Here is a 20,514-nt window from a genome sequence, read left to right on the forward strand (position 1 = left end):
TATTTTTACAAAAACTGCTTCTACGGGGCCATAACGTAAGATACAAAGTAATGGAGCCTTTTATACATTGTCGTGTTTCTTTAGAAATATGTAACCTCAGATGTAAAGTTATTCGCTGTCAAAGTGACGCCAAAATGAATGGGAGTCAATGGAATGCTAACAGCAGGTGATGGCTTGGTAAGCCAATGGCGGCGCCCGGGGAGACTTCAGTTTCCGGCTGGTGGATTACCCCCTTGGGTAAAATGCAGCTCTCCTTACTTCTCTTTTTACCCAGCAGTCCAATCACAGTGGAGGAGGGGTGGGACAAATACCACACCAACCAATCGTCAAATTCGTCATATCAATTGTACAACGCCTGAACAACAGTGGAGAAGTTAATCTTGTTGGTATTATTGCGTTTTTATGTTCAGTAATTGCTGATAAACCAAACTGTCTGCAAAAGCAGATACTGGTGACACATTACTTTCGCAGATATTCAATATCATAACAACCAAAACATTTCAGATGGAAAACCAAACGCTGCGCTCTGAAGCGCCCCCGGCTGGGTGTTTTCAGAAGAGCGCCTGGCAATTTTGCTGGCTAAAAACGCTTTGGTGGAAACACTTTAATTTAATATATATTGTTTGGCAAATGGCCAATTAGTCTCTTTTGCATTTATGCAATATACTGGAGCCAAACCAGAGAAGGAAGTCCAGAAAATTCCACAGCGTTTTTGGACACGTCATTTATGTAGTTGTAACTCAAGGGTGGGGTTTATGCTAATTGTGAATGAGCATGCACAGGCATCCTATTTACAAATGATTGGAATTAATTAACAAACACGTGTTTAACTATCAAATCTAAGGTTTGTGAATCCAGAGGAGAGTTTTTGAGAAGGACTGTTTTCCGCAATTTAAAATCACTAAGAATTTACTCGTATATTTACGAAAGTTTCATTAATGAGGCCGAATAATTACACTGCAACAATTCAGTAACCTCTATACACAAGTATCAAATGTTTTTAATTTTGTGATTGGTTTCCACTTCAGACCTTGCAGACAAGAGTTTGTGTCAACACTGTACACAATGACATTCAGTTCATATTCAAATGCGGCTCCTGTGGCTTGAGAACATGAAAAAACTGAGACGCGATGCACTGGCCACTGACGCATATATAAATATAAACCAACAATTAAAAAACAGTTTATTTTATAATATTGAGCTAGGATTAATAGATTACAGATGTAGGTGTGCTTGTTTAGTCTAAACAGTAAACACATAAGGACATAAGACCTTAATGTAAACCACCTTGTATAATATTTCCTGTTGTTTTTCCCCCATTTTTTGGGTATTTTTATGGTATTTATGCAACTCTTGTATTTTTGTAACACTGTTTTTGCCATGAAGATAGCCTCAGATGCTGACATGGCATTAAAAACATATTATTATTACTACTACTAATGCTTTTTTTTCCCATTTTGTTTATGTTTTAGGTTTATGAGACAAAATAACCCACTGTTGCCCTGTGTGTATAAAGACAAAGCCCTTGACAAGTTGAAGTGGACCAGAAGATGTTAAAGAAATGATAGCCGCACCGGAATTACACACAGAGTTTCATTTCGCTCAGTGAGTACACAAACACACGAGTAACGAACACACGTTATGTGTATGCATGCGCTGACATATTCTCTCTCACTATGATGACATTGATCTGTTTTTGTGAACAGGGACACTGACACCCGATTCTCATCAGACACTGATTTCGATGATCCTGATGGAAGGAATGTCATCATTGGGAAAGGCAAGGTATATGTGGACCCTTACATTTTTGATTATCAAGAATCTTTACAAGATTTTACAAGGTTCCTTTAAATGGACTTTTACCCCTTTTCCAGTGAAATGGTTCTGGAGCTAATAATTGGCCAGTAATTGGCCAAACTTAAGATTCTGACTTCAAAACTGAATGATGACTTAACCATGTTTCTATGTAACCTGCCAATAAACAAATAGTGCCCTATGATTTTCGCAATGCAGAAAACATGGACGAAATCGTGGGATCCAGTCATAAAAACAGAATTTACCGTATAATGTGGAATTTGTAAAATTAATGATGAATAAATAAAAACCAGGTCAGTACACTTAAATCAAATATCTAATCGCGATATAGACTAATGAATCCGCTCTGAGACTCACTTCTCGAGCATTTTACCGTCTCATTTGAGAAAAACTATCATAAAAATAGTTTTTTTGTTTTTAATTAGTAAAATTGATGTTTTTATAAATTAAATCAATTAGACATGCTTTTTGATTATTAAAATGTAATTAAACCATTAAAATGGAATCAAGAAAACAGGAAACACAGAATTTGGTAAAAAATAAAACGGAATGTTAGAAAAAAGCATATTTCGTAGAGTCCTAAACATGTAATTTTTGTTAAACTTTTAATAAATTATTGTTAAATTGTATACCTTTCATGATTTCAATTAATTAGACATGCTTTGTATTAGGGCTGTCACTTTACGTTCGAAAATCGATTGCACAATCGATCAGACCAACCAACACAAGTATCTAAAACGAAAATAGGGAATCGATTTTAACATCTGCTTCTCTCGGAGCGCGTCCAGCTCGTCACGATACGCCCGCCGCGAACGCGCGTCACACAGCAACTGCAAGCTCTGACAAACACACATAACAGCAAACTATACTTCTGCATAATGTGTCTCTTTTTACAACAAAAATGTGAATTCTGCCGGTATTCAGTCTCAGACAGTCTCATGCATACAGATTCGGGCTACAATCGCCTTCGTAAGCGAAATTTGTTTGACATTTCTAATCGTAAACGCAGCCATGTTGAAGGCTACAGTAATGTTTTTCATTGATGTTATGGCAGTCCACTCTGCTTATTGTTTTTCGAGAATGTTGCACTCCTGTTTGTCATTGTGCACGAAACTTCACGCCAATAAATCATCAGAAATATTGCTGACTTGTGCGCGTCTCAAGCGCCCTCTTTACGTTCGTCCTAATGCCTGTTAGTTGTCCGTGGATTTGCCCATATTTGGCGTTGAAAATGGAAACGTCTTTAGACATGGAAAATCGATTTTACAATCGATTCAATGGACACTTATGTCTCAAAAAAAAAAAAATCACAAAAGTGACAGCCCTACTTTGTATCACTTAAAATTATTTAACCATTAGAATGGAGCCCAAAACAAATTTAACGGGGAAAAAAACGGAATTTGGAAAAAATAAAACGGATTTCATAGGGCCCTAAACAAATGCCTTTATACAGACCTTTTTTTTTTACTTAACTTAAATAATTTAATTAAGCATCTTTATACAAGCACTAGCTGTTTGTAATCCATCAGTCAAATTATTTAAATGTATAAAATTCATTGCAAACAATTTGCACATGATATGTGCAATTTAGGAACTGTATTTGCTGTGGACGTCATCCTGTCCTCCAGACGCTGTGAAGAGTTTGATCCAGTTCTTTACTGTTGACCTGTAATGTCACTCTGCTTCAGGCGAAGAAAGGAAAGAAGGGCCCTGGAGAGAAGGGGAAGGGAGCGGGGAAAGGAGCTGGACGCATGAACGGTCACCACCAGGAAAACGGCATGGAAAATGTCATGCTTTTTGAAGTGGTCAGGCTGGGGAAGAGTGCCATGCAGGTCAGTGAGCATATTACCGGATTTTACACTGCCCTCTGTCACGCTCTGGCATTCACATCTTAAATTCCCTCATGTGGGTTTGTAGCTTCTGGAGGGATTTGAGTGTTGGCAGGAGAATATGCAGACAGATGTACCACTGTGTAATCGAGCAGATTTTGACCTTTGTGAGATTTCTGCTCTCCTGTTTTGCAGTCGGTCGTTGATGACTGGATTGAGTCCTATAAACATGACAGAGACGTCGCACTTCTAGACTTGATCAATTTCTTCATCCAGTGCTCTGGCTGCAAAGGTTTGAATGTCATTTCTCATGTGATCTGGTTTGAGCTCGGAGATGGTGAATGTTGTGTGACAGCAGAATCATGATAGTTAAAGGGAAATTAAGATTCAGTCATGGAACTGAATGTTCACGCTGCTCTCTTCCATATAATGAAAGTGAATGGGCACAGGGGCTATTAAGCTCCAAAAAGGACATAAACAATCATAAAAGTAGTACTAAATTCCACAGATATTGTATTAAACCGCATGATAAACACTTGTATGAGGGAAAGACCAAAATTTAGGCCTTTGTCATTAAAAAAATGTAATGTCCTTGAAAATTTTGTTTGACTGTTATGGGCAGTTGATATAAAGGCCAATATCTATAACATTAACTACAACTATACAGTTTTAATAATTGTTCTAATTCTATGAAAAAAGGTAAGTCCACACCACATCTATAACCATAACAAAGAGGAACGATATCAGAACGATTTTTAATGAACAATAAAAAGATTGACATCCTATCAGAATCATTTCAAGCAGCAGACAACAAAACTGCAGCATTCGCTTGGAATGGATGTGAATATAGTTAGCATATAGTCTTGCCGCCGGTTTCACAGACAAGGCTTAAACCTAGTCCCAGAATAAAATGCATGTTTGGGCTGTTTTAACTGAAAGCAACTTGCACAGAGAAATTAAAAAATATGTCAGTGCCAATGTTTTTTTAAGATGCACATCAGTAATGTTTTATTTTTTTATTGATTATAAACACAAATAAGAGTGTAGACCGTGACAAAAAGCATAGATAACAGTGTGTAGTAATGATTTATTTCTATAGCACATTTATAAAAACTACTTGCATGTCCTAATTGAACTAAGGCGTAATCCTGGCTTTGTCTAAGTCCTTTCTGTGAAACCGGGTTTTGGTGTGAACAGCCTTGAGTTTCATTATGTGGAAAAAAGAAGCGTGGACATTCTGCTAAATATAAGAAATTAATAGTGAACTTTTCTTTTAGCAGTACTTTTTTTTTTGCAGTTTTCCTCGTTAAAAAAAAAAACTTTTACAAAAACAACTTTAAGTCCTGACCTGAGCCAAGTATAAATTTAAGCTCATATAAATTGTTTCATAATGTTATTACTTTTACAAAAATACTCAACTGTTTTGCAGGTGTTGTCACTGGTGAGATGTTCCGCAACATGCAAAACTCTGAGATCATTAGGAAGATGACAGAAGAGTTTGATGAGGTAAACTTCAGTCTCCAACCCTGAACATGACTCTTACTCTGTTTCCTTACCCACTACATACTTTGTTTTATGAATTATTTTGTGCCCACACTAACCAGTGAGAGTTGATGTTATTGCAGGACAGCGGCGATTACCCACTCACAATGGCCGGGCCGCAGTGGAAGAAGTTCAAGTCTAGTTTCTGCGAGTTTATCGGCGTGTTGGTTCGGCAGTGTCAGTACAGCATCATCTATGATGAATACATGATGGACACGGTCATCTCGCTGCTTACTGGCCTCTCAGACTCTCAAGTCCGCGCTTTCAGACACACCAGCACACTGGCAGGTCAGTATCTCTGCTACTCTATAAATCTGAACCTTTTGTTATGATTGGTCCAAATTAGTATCAAGATGCTGTTTTTCCCCCCCCCATAGCTATGAAGCTGATGACGGCCCTCGTGAATGTAGCACTTAACCTCAGCATCAACATGGACAACACTCAGCGGCAATACGAAGCAGAGAGGAACAAGATGATTGGCAAGAGGGCCAATGACAGGCTAGAGCTTCTGCTTCAGAAACGCAAGGAGGTGAGTGTCCTCCGGAGCCAGGACAGGGATGCTGCACGCATCTAAATAAATTCAGCATGTTGTCATTGTCTTAGAGCGACCATAAAAGCTGAAAGTGAAAGGGGCAGAGTGAGTAAATGAAGCCTTCTGAGGCACAGTAGAACAGGAGATTTGTTTCACTCTTCCCTGTGGAGACTCACTTCCCTTTGCGTGAGGCTGCCAGGTCACTGCAGTGTTTGTTGCTTTCCTTCTCAACACCTACGCCTCTGTTGGCCAACAGCCTCAAAAACACACGACCAACCAAACACTCAGCACATTTCATCCGTACTCTTTCCCTCTACTTTAAAGCTGAGTAAACATGGATAAAGTAATTAAAAAAGGATCCTATTCTAATGAGAACTCTGTTAATGTGGGCTGTCAGGTTAACCGCAGCTCTGTCAGCACCCGTGGGGTTAGAACTCTCCTGAATGGCCATGAGTATTAAAGCTGTTTAACTGGTGCTGTAAATTAACTGGGTTATGTAATAACAGCCCCTGCTGTTATGCCATCTGCGTTTGTGAGTGTTAGGTTTTATTGATGTCTTGATAGTATTGTGTCAAACCACGTGGACGCACACAAAACGTGAGTTTTAGTTTAGAGCAATATTCTGGTTTAATCTCTGTTGACAGCATCTGTGGCATGCTCTCGGAAAAAAATGTACAGAATGTACAGCATGTACAGAAAAAAAACTTACAGGTGAAGTCATTGGAGAGCAACCATACATCAATCACCCCATAGATTGTAGTTGCAGATTGTTTGTTTTTACGAACTGAGATATGAATCAAAATTGATTTCTGTGGTTACAGATAGCAGTTAACAAATAGACCTTTTTTACTCTTAGGCCACAAGAATATTCAAAGATCACCTCCCCAAGGAGGATAGTAGGTTTCTTCTAGTACATCAGCTGTAATGGTATGGCGCTTTTCCACTGCTGGTACGGCTCAGTACGGCTCGGCTCGGCGCGGCTCGCTTCGCTTTTCCACTGCGTGGTACGGCACGGCTCGGTTCGCTTTAGCGCGGTTTGCTTTTCCACTGCAGTTAGTACCGCTTCAAATTGGGTGGGATTATAGTCTGACCGTTATAGTTTATCCGCTCCTCGGCAACCAACGAGAGGAAGGTCTGCACTTCAACCACTGACCACGATTCAGCCATTTCTTTTTTGAAAGTTTTCTTTCTTTCTTTTTTTCTTCAAGCAAGTCAAGGAAGTAGTTTTAAAACCGGTGCTACAGCAGTGGCTGTTACTGGCTAAAGTGGCTATTTAAATCTAGCGTGTTTGATGTCTCGCAAATACAATGACGCTGGTAGTGACGATTCTGTCTGACCAATCAGTGATCTGCAGTGGGTTCACGTCACATTTTAGTATCGGTACGGTACGCTTGGAACCTCAGAGGTGGTACCATTTAAAGCGAGCCGTACCGTACCGTGGCGCCAGTAGTCTCCCTCCAACCCCCCCCCCCTTATTTTTAATTTACGGAAACTAGGGGTGTCCATCCATCAAAATGAATACTAGGATAATTATAAATATTATTAGTTCATTAATTAATTAATTAATTATTATTAAGTTTCAGAATTACAGAAGTTTTAACAGCTGAATTTATTTATTTAAGGATCCCACTCTTTTTAACCAGTAACTGGATAAGGGTTAACTTTTTACTTTTTTTCTCCTCTTTAAAAGAAAAAAAAAACATTTTCTGCCCGATAATATCTTTCAGAACTTTTTTTAAAAGTTAAACTTTGTTTTAAATTGGGCTATCTCATATGTCCAGGTTTTACTAGGCCTTGGGTTCTTAAAAAATGTTAATTCAAATATGAAATTCACGTTTAGTTGTTTTGTCTTATTTGTAAATATTTTAATTCCATCTTGAGGCCCCGTGTTTCAGTGTTATTCCAAATTGCAGAGACTAATAAAAAGGAACAACAGACTGTGATGTTAAAGAAGACTGTGATGTTAAAGAAGCTCAAATATAAAATACTATTAATTTCACACACATACACACAAACCTTTGACTAGTAATGCAGGTCTCACTGCCTGCAGCAACGATTGAATAATTAACTTTTTTTTTCTTTACAGTTACAAGAAAATCAAGATGAAATTGAAAACATGATGAATGCCATTTTCAAGGGAGTCTTTGTTCACCGATATCGGTATGCACATTCATAAGCGTTGATTTTCTTCTAGCACAAACTCTCATCATCAATTACCACTCAGTAATTCTCTGATATGTTCCTGTGGGTGTCTGTGGGCTTAAGTGCTTCTGTTATCCCTCCTCAGTGATGCAATAGCAGAGATCCGGGCAATCTGCATCGAGGAGATCGGCGTGTGGATGAAAATGTACAGTGATGCATTTCTTAACGACAGCTATCTTAAGTATGTGGGCTGGACCATGCACGACAAGGTGGGAATTCAATCATTTTTCTCTCCCTTTTCTTTTAATCCCTGTCAGATGGAGTTAGTCACGACACATTCCTAGAGTTGGAACAAAATTGTATCTCTCTCTCTCTCAGCAAGGTGAGGTGCGTCTGAAGTGTCTCACAGCTCTGCAGGGGCTGTACTATAACCGCGAGCTCAACGCCAAACTGGAGCTCTTCACCAGCCGCTTCAAGGTGAGAGAACCATCTGGGGAAGCTTCATCCAAAATACAGCAAACACAGAAAGGAAAATACTCCTCTCTGAAATTGAGAATTTAAACCAATCATTTTTATGTATCTTTTCGATATTTAAAAATAAAACAATGTGCTTTTTCACTGTTGAGTGTTTGAAGTCAGTATGACGGGGTTATCTGTTTGTCTTCATCAGGACCGCATCGTATCTATGACACTGGACAAGGAGTATGATGTTGCAGTGCAAGCTATAAAACTGCTCACGCTGGTGTTACAGTACGTATAAAACCCTGAATACACTTTCTACTGTCCACCTTATTTTTCAATGTGTACTTCCGATGTATTAGCTGCTATAAGTAACGAGAAGAATATATCAGTGTAGTGAACTGTAAAACTGTTTATAATTAAGACACTACATTAAAGTAATATGGTAAGAAATACCAGTTTGCAATATCAAGCAGTATAACAAGCTGTTTTGTACAGTTAAAAATAACTGGTAGCGAATGACACCGGAAGCCAGACATATTAAAATTACAACTGACCACGGCCACTCTTACCTGAAAAATAAGGTGGATAGCTGAGTTTCTTTTGATATAAGTTGGTGATTTGAATTAGGGTTTGGGGTTACAAAATATTGTCAAAATATTTTAAAGAAATTTTTTAAAAGAATTTTTTTTTTACGTTACAAAAGATCTGTTTTGAACTTTCTATTCATCAATGAATCCTGAAAAAAATAAATGCATCACAAAAATTAAACAGCACAACTGTTTTCAACATTTATGATTAAAAAGGAGATGTTTTTTGAGCACCAAATCAGCATATTAAAATGTTCTTCAGTGTCACATGATCCTTCAGTAATGATGCTGAAAATTCAGCTTTGCCATCACAGGAATGAATTATATTTTAAAATATTAAAAATAAGTTTTTTCAAATTGTTGTAATAACTCACAGTATCACTTTCAATGCATCCTTGGTGAGCATATGAGACTTCTTTAAAAAAAAAAAAAAAAAAACCCCATCTTACGTACCAACTCCAAACCTTTGATTGGTAGTGTGGTATAAATAACAAACAAATGACACTAATGACCTAGTGCTTTTAATGAATTGTTCAGTCAAATTATTCACTGAATGAGTGGTTATTAAACCAACATTTGACCGATCTCCTGAAACACTGTTGGCAGAACTAGCTGTGCTCATATGCTGTTGTTGTTTGGTATTGCAGTAGCAGTGATGAGGTTCTGACTGCAGAAGACTGTGAGAGTGTGTACCACCTTGTGTATTCAGCCCACCGCCCTGTCGCTGTGGCAGCAGGAGAGTTCCTCTTTAAAAAGTGAGTTTTATTCATGGTTCTTCATATCTCATGAAGTTGTACATGCAGTAAACCTAGTCTTTGACCCGCTGAAAGTCATATGACAAAACTATATCTAGAGAAAAGATGAGAATGAATAAATGGACGTGGTGTTTGGACAATATTAGATTCAGATGAACAACATTTTCATCTTTGTTTGCAGACTGTTCAGTCATCGAGACCCTGAAGATGACAGCATGCCCAAGAGACGAGGCAGACAGAGCATGAATGCCAACCTCATCAAAACCGCTGTCTTTTTCTTCCTGGAGAGTGAGGTGAGGTAACATCATTGTAAATGATGTGACATTAGTTCTGTTAAAGGGTGCTATTTCTGTGCGACTAATGTCACCTGACAGAATTACAAAAATGATGATTTTTTTAAACAAGTATCTCAAACACGCTCTCTATATATCATGTTGATTTTTTTTCCCAGTTTTCTTCTATTCTAGACAGTTTAAGTGAAATACAATTCAGTAATGAAGCATGATAGTCTTTCTTATGAGTCTAATATGGCAGCACTATATAATTATATTCTAATTGCACACATAAACTGTGATTTTATAGCATGTTATGTTTTGATCCTTAGCTTCACGAGCATGCAGCCTACCTAGTGGACAGTATGTGGGACTGTGCAGCAGAGATCCTGAAGGACTGGGAGTGCATGATCAGTCTGCTGCTGGATGAGCCACTGCCTGGAGAGGAAGGTCTGACTCGGTGACACACCAGCAGAACTTTTTACTTGCTCCAAAGGGAGTGAGAGATTAATTACCTTTGTGTGTTTTCCAGCTCTGTCGGACAGACAGGAGACAGCTCTGATAGAGATCATGCTGTGCACCATCCGTCAGGCTGCAGAGTGCCACCCTCCTGTGGGCAGAGGCACGGGCAAGAGGGTAAGAACTAATGCCACATAACGCATCGACCAGCCCTTGAAGACAGATCCCTGCTTTAACACGTTACCTGTTACACGCTGTTCTCAATTCTCACTTGGTCTGATTTCAGGTTCTGACAGCGAAGGAGAAGAAGACTCAGCTTGATGACCGGACGAGAATGACGGAGCTCTTCGCTATAGCACTGCCAGCTTTACTTGCAAAGGTTAAAGTCCATTAAAAGTCAAAGGCAACACGAAATGGTATTTAAAGACGCTCAACTGATATATATATATATATATATATTTTTCTTTCTCACAGTACTCCATAGATGCAGAGAAAGTGACAAATCTGCTGCAGCTGGCCCAGTTTTTTGATCTGGAAATCTATACTACAGGGCGTTTGGAAAAGGTCTGAACCGCATGTCGTTTAAACAGAATAAATGCACACTGATTGTTGACAATAGACTGATTGTGTAGAATGTGAATGAAAGCTGTTTTTTTTTCCCTCGCAGCACCTGGATTCATTGTTAAGACAAATCAGAGAGATTGTGGAGAAGCACACGGACACAGATGTGCTTGAGGCTTGCTCCAAAACCTACCACTCCCTGTGCAACGAGGAGTTCACCATCTTTAACCGGGTGGATATCGCCCGTAGCCAGCTCTTGGATGAGCAAGTGGACAAGTTTAACAAGCTTCTGGAGGACTTCCTGCAGGAGGTGAGGACAGCGGGCGGCTCAGGGTGGAGATTCAGGAGCACTTTGATGTTCTATGTTTGCATAGGAACAAAAGTTTGGAAAGGGTATTTGTGCTCTGCTTCTACTGCAACACTGTGTTGTCTGTTTTTCTGGAGGTCTCTTTGGGGAAGATCTGGCCTCCATTTCCAACATGACAATTTAATTAGTGAGGTGCACTAGTTTATTTAGATTTTTTCACTAATTGTTAATATTTTTAGCAGTCGTGCTCTAAAATGGTGTAGTATGTGTTGCATCTCAAAATGTCTGAGTAATACTTAGTAAAATCTATATAATTGTTAGATTTTACTCACCAGTGATTGAGTTACAGGCTAAGAATACTTTTAGCACAGATACATTTTCACTTAGGGCTGCAACAAACGATTATTTTGATAATCGATTAATCTAACGATTATTAGAACGATTAATCGACTAATCGTCGATTAGTTCGCAGACTAATTAGTAAGTTTGGAACGATTATTCAGCTTTTCCAATTAGTTAAAACATTGAGTTATACATATTCTAATTATAATATAAAAAAAGAAAATCACTTCAGCTTTTGAAATAGTTGTTTTAATGAACTTTGAGCCAACTAAACAGGTCATTCTCTTTAAGTTTTCAGATTTCGGTCCAACTCAAATCACACACAAATGCTCTCTAAGCATTGTTCAATAGGCCCACTGCTTTTCTTAGAACTGAAACAGAAAAAGGGACATTTACTTCAGGACACAAAGAATGGTAAAATATTAATCTGCAAACAATTATTATAATTATAAAATTACAATCTTTTTTTACATGACAATTGAGCTGACAGAGACGTTCTCATTCACCTTTTAATTTATAGTATGATAAAGTAACTGCCATGATATTCTTCCTATATCATAGGAAGGATATAACATCTCGTTTTGTAAGTCTTCATGATTATTGAACAAAATACAGGCAAGTGATAAGACTATAATAATACCTAATATACTAATAGTGTTACAATAATAAAAACAGCCCTGACTCCTAAGCTCGATCAAGCTTTATTCTATACAAAATAAGTCATCACATTACTGTAATTATATTACTATTGATAATATTATTACTATTATTAGTAGTATTGCATTCTCTAATAAAGAGAGATGTACCGCTGGTTAGTAGGCTAAGCTCCAGCTGGAGAACACTCACTTCTCACCGGCTCCTCTTTTGCCGGGATGTTTCCTCTTGCACTCCAACATGCATGTTGTGCTCCCGTGAAAATTGCACACGACAGCATTCTTGATTTGAAGTTTTGTGAAACTTTCCCAAACCTAAACCTTGCTAGTTCGGATTCGTTTGCACTGTCATAATTCGCGCTGTTTTCTCTTCTACCGCAATAGCATTTGTAAGGGCTGCACTACACTCTAGCGCTACAGCGCCGTAGCGGTCAAATCGCGGGATTGCAGGCCCTTACATTAGGTCAAGTGAGATCAAACGACTACTCGACAACAAAGATATTTGTCGACAAATTTTTATTGTCGACATTGTCGACAACGTCGACTAATCGTTGCAGCCCTGTATATGCATGTATGTGTGTGTGTATACTGAATACATAATATGTTAAAATATTTCAAATTCAATTTATAAAAATATCTACATCCAGCTGGAATTTTTTATTTATTTTTTGGGGCGCTCACTCAACCCTAAGGAATGTAGCTGATCAGAGTTTGGTGCATGTGACATAAAATAGCCTTCAGGGCTTCCTTAAGACAGAGCAATGAACTAGTCAGTTATGGAAACGTATATTTTACACATCCCTAGTACTCCATCCAAACCATTTTCCTCTGAATGCAGAAGCTCAGGAAGTTGCAGTCCGTCTCATGAGCAGCTTGTTTCCTTCACAGGGTGAAGACCCAGATGAAGATGATGCTTACCAAGTTCTGTCCACACTGAAGAGGATCACAGCTTTCCATAAGTAAGGCTTTCCTGTATCATCATATAGCGTTTCTCTTTATCAGATTATCACTTATGGCAGGGATTTTCAAACCTGACCTGGAGCACCCCCACCTAATTCATAAGCAAGACTGCAAGACCTGAAGTGTCAGATAAGGGAGACATACAAAATGTTCAGTGCTGGGGGTGCTGCAGGACAGGTTTGAAAACCCCTGCTTAATGGGAAAATGCTGTCATTTATTTACTTTTCTAAACCCCTTTCAACTCTATGTATGTTATAGTGCTCATGATCTCTCAAAATGGGACCTCTTCACCAGCAACTACAAGTTACTGAACACTGGTATTGAAAATGGAGACATGCCTGAGCAGGTATTCATTTTAAGGCTGCATATAGGGTGAATTAATAACTTTTGTAGTAGTGCCTGACTGGGCTAGACTTAAAGGGGTAGTTCACCCAAAAATAAAACTTCTGTCATCATTTACTCGCATTCAAGTTGTTCCAAACCTGTTTTAGTTTCTTTCTTCTGTTGATCACAAAATAAGATATTTTAAAGAATTTTGGTAACCAGACAGTTGACAGTAGCCATTGACTTCCATGGTAGGAAAAAAAAATACTATGGAAATCAATGGGTGCCGTCAACTGACTGGTTACCAAAATTCTTTAAAATATCTTTTTTGTTCAACAGAAGAAATTCATACAGGTTTGGAACAACTTGAAGATAAGTAAATTATGCTATTTTTGGGTAGACTATCCCTCTAAGTTTTTTTTTATTTTATTTTTATTTCATCTATAGTGTAGATTTGTGACTTTATTTTAATTGTGCCTCGTAATTTGTAATCTCTTACAATTGAGACTTCACCTTTCACAAATGCGACTAATTTATGTAATTGTGACTTTTTTTTCCTCAGAATTGCAACTTGCAATCTCAGTGTGATTTTATTTCTTATTTTAAACTTTTTCTCATGGTTAACTGTTTATTTTTTTTATTTTTTTCCATTAGAAATACCACCTTGAATTCAGTTGAAACTTTGCTTTTGCCTCATGATTGTCGGTTAACGTTAATGTCTCTCTGGACTTCTCAGATTGTCATTCACGCACTGCAGTGCACACATTACGTCATTCTTTGGAGCTTAGCCAAGGTCTCTGAGGGCACTTCTAAAAAGGTAGCTCCTATTCATATGATGTGTATGCATTCATTCTTCCCGCTTGTGTACTGTGGTTTGTTGGAAGTCAACAATGCTTTTGGTCTCTGTAGGAGGACATGTTGACTCTGAGGAAGCAGATGAGGGCGTTTTGTCTAATGTGCCAGCGTTACCTAACCAGCGTCAACACTGCCGTCAAAGAGCAGGTCTGTATGAAAGGTCACAAGAAGCATTATCCCTCATGCCACAACCAGGCTGTACCTGACTGTATGTTCTCCCTCAGACCTTCACCATCCTCTGTGACCTGCTGCTGATCTTCAGCCATCAGATCATCTCTGGGGGGAGGGAAGCTCTCGAGCCCCTAGTATACACGTCTGAGATGTCCCTGCAATCAGATCTTCTCAATTTCATCCTGGACCATGTCTTCATAGACCAGGATGAAGACAGCAACAGCACAGGTCTATCACTGCTAATAGCATAATGACTTTTAGTTAGAGCTAACAGGCTTTGCTGAATGGATTTAGCGCCCCTGGCTGTTTAATGTTAAATGCTTAACGCTAAGACAACACAAAGGAAATTGGCTTTAGAAGCGTTTAATTGATTTAAAGATTAGAGACTCTAGCAACACTTAATCCTGCTGTGCACTGAGCTTTAGCTGAAGTAGAATGACTAGTTTAAAATGAGATTTGTTTGGATAAATCAACTTGCATTCCTTTTTTGTTGTCAGGAGTCAGGATTTAAAGTGACCACTAGAGGGCAGTGGTTTTCCCCTGTATTTGAAGCTGCTCATAGTCTCATTCAAGAGCATTATTTGAAAGTCTGTCTTTATTTTTGATCAGATGGGCAGCAGGATGATGAAGCTGGAAAAATCGAAGCTTTGCACAAGAGGCGGAACCTGCTGGCCGCATACTGCAAACTCATTATCTACAATGTAGTTGAGATAAACACGGGTGCCGATATTTTTAAGCAATACATGAGGGTGAGTCTTTTTGTTTGTTAAATATGCATTTTCAGTTCATTCAACTTTAATGCTCACTAAAACAATTTGTTTTCTGTTTCCTGTTCAGTATTATAATGACTATGGTGACATCATCAAGGAAACCATGAGCAAGACGAGACAGATTGACAAAATCCAATGTGCAAAGACGCTCATTCTGAGCTTACAGCAGGTCAGTGGCAATGTTTTGTATCTTCCATCAAACTGGGTTTTGTTTGCCAGTTGTTCACGTCTTTTTCCTTCTGCTTTGTGCAGCTCTTCAATGAGATGCTGTCAGATCTGGGACCCAGCTTCGACCGTTCATCCTCATCTTTCTGTGGCATTAAAGAGCTCGCTCGGCGCTTCTCTCTGACTTTTGGTCTAGATCAGCTCAAGACTAGAGAGGCTATCGCCATGTTACACAAGTAAGATTCCATTCAGTTCCTCTTGGGTGAGAAAAACTTTTTGTGTGGAGTTACATTGCATGTTTATGTTGCTCTCTGTCTAAAGGGACGGTATTGAGTTTGCCTTCAAAGAGTCCAATCCTCAGGGTGAGGGACATCCTCCCCTCAACCTGGCTTTTCTGGACATTCTCAGCGAGTTCTCATCCAAACTCATGCGTCAGGACAAGCGGACTGTGTAAGCAACCATTTATTGACCTCAGCATATGCGTAGGTGCATAACTGGACTTTCTGGAGCATTAATTAGCTGTTGGAGCTAATGTTGGCCCTCTCTCTCTCTTTTCCACAAAAGGCACATGTATTTGGAGCGCTTCATGACATTTCAGATGGCCCTGCAGAGAGAAGACTGCTGGCTGCCCCTCATCTCTTACAGAAACTCACTGCAGGCGGGGGGTGATGATGACACCATGTCTGTGGTCAGTGGCATCAGTAGCCGAGGGTCCTCCGTCAGGAGTAAAAAAGCTAAGCCTGCCACCGGCAAGAGGAAATTACCGGAAGGTAAAACAGTTTGAATTCAAGAAATCAGACAAATAATGCATTCAATGTGATTTAATAATCGTATGCAGGACTTATCCAATCATTGAGTCCAATTTAACCCACCCCTGCAAGCTCATGTTCATCTGCCTCCATTTTTGAGTGCGCATCTCAACATCCAATCAACAGAAATAATGGTGCGTTCAAATCATGTCGAAAAGATCATATTTGGGAGTTGAACACCGATGAACGCCACCACAAAGTCGTAAATACGAGTGGGAAGTTGGGATTTTATTTAAGCCCCGATGTTTACGAGTTGGGGGCGTGTCGGTGAGAAACGTGCTGCAATTTTTATCTAGTTGATTAACGGAAGGGAACTTGAACGCACCTGAAGTCGTAAACACGACTTCCCAACTCAGAAATACGAACTTCCCAGGAGGACTTGAACGCACCATTTGTCCCCTGCCTAAATTTTTTCTTTTTCTATAATGCATTACACACTGATATATGTAACAATACGGAAGAAAAGACCTGTTGCTACTTCAGTTTCATCACAACTTTAATGATTGTCCTGCTGCGAAGACTTCAGATGACGCAAACTCTGAATCAACATGCACCAATGCTACATTTTATTTAAATGTCATAATCATTTGTTAACAAACAAGTATTCATTACTTCAATGAGCTCATTGTTACTGCCTTAAATTATTACATTGTTTAAATTAATAGATTTTTAGTTAACTGTGATTTTGTATATGCACATTTCTGAAATACACAACTTGGACACTAACCTCTGATAAGTGATCACTCTAGATTGTAATTTGGACTCGTGCATTTTCTGTAAAGCTGCTTTTAAACGATGTGTATTGTGAAAAGCACTATGCAAATAAATGTGAATTGAATTGCTGTCTGTGTGCAGAGGAAAGCAGCAGCAGCAGTGAGGTGTGGATGAGCCGTGAGCAGAGCATGCAGATGCCCGTCATGATGCCGTCACCCCACCTCACCTCCACCGTCATGAGAGAACCCAAACGCCTGCGTCCTGAGGAGAGCTACATGGGGGTGTACTCCATGACCCCCGATCAGCAACAGCAGCACACACACCCTCAGACCCCTCAGCCACAGCACCACCAATCACCCATGGACTACAAGTAAGAGCATCATGACATGGCATCATGTGTCTGTCATGACACTCTCAGTACAGCTATTTTCAGTCATGAAACGTGTGCTGCTTAGTGTCTAGTTTGGGATTGAAGGGATATAGTGAGGTGTGTTGATACTGTTTTACAGCACACAAGTCACCTGGATGCTAGCACAGAGACAGCAGCAAGAGGAGGTGGCCAGACAGCAGCAGGAGAGAGCTATGAACTACGCCAAATTAAGGAGCAACCTTCAGCATGCCATGTAAGATAAATCACTCTCAAAATTTTACTTTACACTGCTTTCTTTTTTAAACAAGTCCAGCGGTCAAATGCCATTTAAATGTTGTTGGTTTGCAAATGCTTGCAGTCGTCGAGGAACTGGCCTGATGGAGGATGATGAGGAACCCATTGTGGAAGATGTGATGATGTCATCGGAAGGCCGGATTGAGGATCTCAATGAAGGCATGGACTTTGACACCATGGATATTGATCTGGTAATAAGCTTAAGCTAAATTCCAATTGTATTTATGATTTTGGTCTCTAGGACTAGGTTGTTTTGTCTAAATGATTACATAGTAATTGAGGTTTGGGGTCGATAAAGACTTTTAATGTATCTGAAAGAAGTATCTTGCCCAGTCACAGCAGTAATATTGTGAAATAGTATTACTATTTAAAATAACTTTTTTTTTTTTTATGATGTAATTTATTCTTGTGATGGCAAAGCTGATTTTTCAGCAGCCATTACTCCACTCTTCAGTGTCACATGATCCTTCAGAAATCACAGGGTTTCTGTTGTTCTTAAAGTCTTAATTCAGCCTTCTGCAAATTAAGGCCATAGAAGGGTCTTAAATCAGAGCAGAAAGTCTTAAATTCATATAGTGACATTAAATGTTGCATGTGCTGCATAAGAATATAATAATGAAAATCTTCCTCAGTATTTTTGTTTTGTTTTCCCATACAATTATCTGAACATCCTAAAATAAAAATACATGTTCTTGCATACACGTTTAGAAAATGTGAAGTCTTGTTTATGGACTAGTTTATGCTTAAAACAAGAACAAATGTGTGTCATTGAGGTATTAAAACTAGATTTTCGCTTCGATTTTTGAACTAAGCCTGTTGACAGATATTTGTAATCATAGATAAACATAAAATCGGTTTATTTAGATTTTTTTTTCTCTGAAAACAAGACATCTAATGTCATTTTGTTTCTCCAGTAAATGCATCTTGATTTAAGAATCTTTAGACTATTGCACTGGAAAACAAGATAAAAATACTGAGGAAGAACATTGTGGTTGGGAGAAGGGATATTGAAGTAATTTAAAATGTAATGGAGATCTTGTTGGAAGTTGTTTTTTCAAACTCTGAAAGTGTTGCTAATACAACTCATTGTGTTTCTCCCTAGACATTTTCTTTTAGAAAACATATTGGCGTATTGTGTTCCATTCAGTTTATTCCTTAAATTTTCTTTACTTGGTCTTAAAGGTTTTGAAAAAAATAAACCTTGAATCATTCTAATATGCTAATTTGGTGCTCAAGAAACAGTTCTTATAATTTTCAAAAACTGTTGAAAACAGTTGTGCTGCTTAATGCTTTTCTTATTCTTTTTTTAGTCACAATTCTTTAATGAAAGTTTAAAAGAACAGCATTTACTTGAAACTAGAAATTATTTGTAAGATTATAAATGTCTTTAATGTCACTCAATATAATGCATCTTGGCTGAAAAAAGTATTCATTTCTTTCAAAACAAAACTTTTGAACTTGTTGTTTATGTGTACAGTATGTGATAGATTTAATACACATTAAATAACTATTACCGTCACATTTGATAACTAAATAAATGCCACTTCTTTTTGCACATCTTATCCTTATTGTCTGCTCTTTCGTGTCTTGCAGCCCCCATCGAAGAATCGGCGAGAGCGATCGGAACTGAAGCCCGACTTTTTCGACCCCGCCTCCATCATGGATGAGTCTGTAAGAAGCACTCATTTCCTGGGTTATGATGCTTTTCAGCGGTAATGGGGGACTCGTTCACTCCGACACTAAGGACGTGAAAGAGAGATCACCACTAGATGGCACTAGCAGGAGTGATTTCAGATAGTTTGAATTGCCCTTGTGCAAAAAGACAGAGAGGGGGAGAGCATCTCGCTATTATAAATACTAATCAGACCCATCTGGACTGGTGATTGAATGAAACGTTTGTTTGGTAACTCTAAACACTGAACTGAATTTGAACATTTTCTCTTGTAGGTCCTGGGAGTGCCCATGTTTTAAGATTATAATTGGAGGAGTGTGAAGAGAAGAGACATTTTGTGTGAATTCACATTGATTCTCTAAAGAGAATTAAATTCAATGGAGTGATTGGCATCCAAATCAGCTTGTACCATTGACACTTACTAAAACAGAAAGGATAAAGGAGCAATTCAAAGTCTTTGCAATCATTGTGTGGGCTTTCCCTGATCGTGCGAAACCGTGACCGTAGATACTGAACGCCATGGAATCTCGGACTGTCCTTTGCCATACATGAGTATATGAGATATAAATATATATATAAATATATATATAAAAATATTTCACAGTTGAACGTCATCATGTTTAAAGAAACATATGTGAGATCTCTTAGAGTTGTGGTATTTCTTGAAGCCAGGGGTGAATGCATCTTTTTTAACTTAAAGACAACTTTGTTATGTATAGCCCTTTTGTAATAGTGAGTAATCTGGTGTAAAGTAGTAATTTATAAGCAGGTTTTTGCTCATCATAGTGAGTATTGATATATTTTATTCTTCCTATCTAATATGTGAAATGGAGGAAAAACCTCCAGGTCTTTATATCTAGAATTTAGTTTCCTTTTATTCCACCTTCAAAAATCATGACATAACACAAACCCTAAATCAAAACACTCTGAGCTGATTTATTACTGCCTTTGGTGCATTTGTGAAGTTTGGGGCAATTTCAGTGACATGATCAGTGATTGGTGTATGTATGTTAAATATCTCAACCATTCAGTGGCCCTGTTGCTCTCTTTGCCCCAACAAAACTGTTTTTATGTGCCAACTGCTCTAGTAAATCAGGCACTTAGAATCACAGCCAGTCTGTGAAGATGCACAGAAAGGACTATAATTCTTCC

At 38.5% G+C, this 20,514-nt stretch overlaps 1 protein-coding gene across 3 annotated transcripts in view; it reads left to right on the top strand.

The window, feature by feature from the left end:
- stag2b (STAG2 cohesin complex component b) overlaps positions 1-19,959 on the top strand; it is a 33,472-nt gene extending 13,513 nt beyond the window's left edge. Inside the window, exons 2-34 of one of the 3 annotated variants that reach the window (XM_056240303.1) lie at positions 1,473-1,605; positions 1,707-1,785; positions 3,504-3,647; positions 3,840-3,936; positions 5,074-5,150; positions 5,270-5,474; positions 5,564-5,715; positions 7,805-7,878; positions 8,006-8,129; positions 8,239-8,337; positions 8,531-8,610; positions 9,557-9,664; positions 9,846-9,957; positions 10,269-10,386; positions 10,469-10,572; positions 10,682-10,774; positions 10,870-10,959; positions 11,063-11,266; positions 13,147-13,217; positions 13,477-13,564; positions 14,279-14,359; positions 14,452-14,544; positions 14,622-14,796; positions 15,178-15,317; positions 15,406-15,507; positions 15,591-15,739; positions 15,825-15,953; positions 16,068-16,281; positions 17,170-17,396; positions 17,536-17,649; positions 17,755-17,881; positions 19,284-19,361; positions 19,638-19,959. In XM_056240303.1, the coding sequence (XP_056096278.1) occupies positions 1,562-1,605; positions 1,707-1,785; positions 3,504-3,647; positions 3,840-3,936; positions 5,074-5,150; positions 5,270-5,474; positions 5,564-5,715; positions 7,805-7,878; positions 8,006-8,129; positions 8,239-8,337; positions 8,531-8,610; positions 9,557-9,664; positions 9,846-9,957; positions 10,269-10,386; positions 10,469-10,572; positions 10,682-10,774; positions 10,870-10,959; positions 11,063-11,266; positions 13,147-13,217; positions 13,477-13,564; positions 14,279-14,359; positions 14,452-14,544; positions 14,622-14,796; positions 15,178-15,317; positions 15,406-15,507; positions 15,591-15,739; positions 15,825-15,953; positions 16,068-16,281; positions 17,170-17,396; positions 17,536-17,649; positions 17,755-17,881; positions 19,284-19,361; positions 19,638-19,661 (3,816 nt within the window). In that variant the 5' untranslated portion in view covers positions 1,473-1,561 and the 3' untranslated portion in view covers positions 19,662-19,959. Of the gene's footprint in view, positions 1-1,472; positions 1,606-1,706; positions 1,786-3,503; positions 3,648-3,839; positions 3,937-5,073; positions 5,151-5,269; positions 5,475-5,563; positions 5,716-7,804; positions 7,879-8,005; positions 8,130-8,238; positions 8,338-8,530; positions 8,611-9,556; positions 9,665-9,845; positions 9,958-10,268; positions 10,387-10,468; positions 10,573-10,681; positions 10,775-10,869; positions 10,960-11,062; positions 11,267-13,146; positions 13,218-13,476; positions 13,565-14,278; positions 14,360-14,451; positions 14,545-14,621; positions 14,797-15,177; positions 15,318-15,405; positions 15,508-15,590; positions 15,740-15,824; positions 15,954-16,067; positions 16,282-17,167; positions 17,397-17,535; positions 17,650-17,754; positions 17,882-19,283 lie in introns of all 3 variants that reach the window. The other 2 variants (XM_056240300.1, XM_056240301.1) reach the window with 2 other exon arrangements.
- Positions 19,960-20,514: the final 555 nt, after the last annotated feature.

Source organism: Rhinichthys klamathensis, unplaced genomic scaffold (genome assembly GCF_029890125.1).
Source record: "Rhinichthys klamathensis goyatoka isolate OS25496 unplaced genomic scaffold, OSU_Roscu_1.1 h1tg000591l_1, whole genome shotgun sequence".
Classification (NCBI taxonomy): domain Eukaryota; kingdom Metazoa; phylum Chordata; class Actinopteri; order Cypriniformes; family Leuciscidae; genus Rhinichthys; species Rhinichthys klamathensis.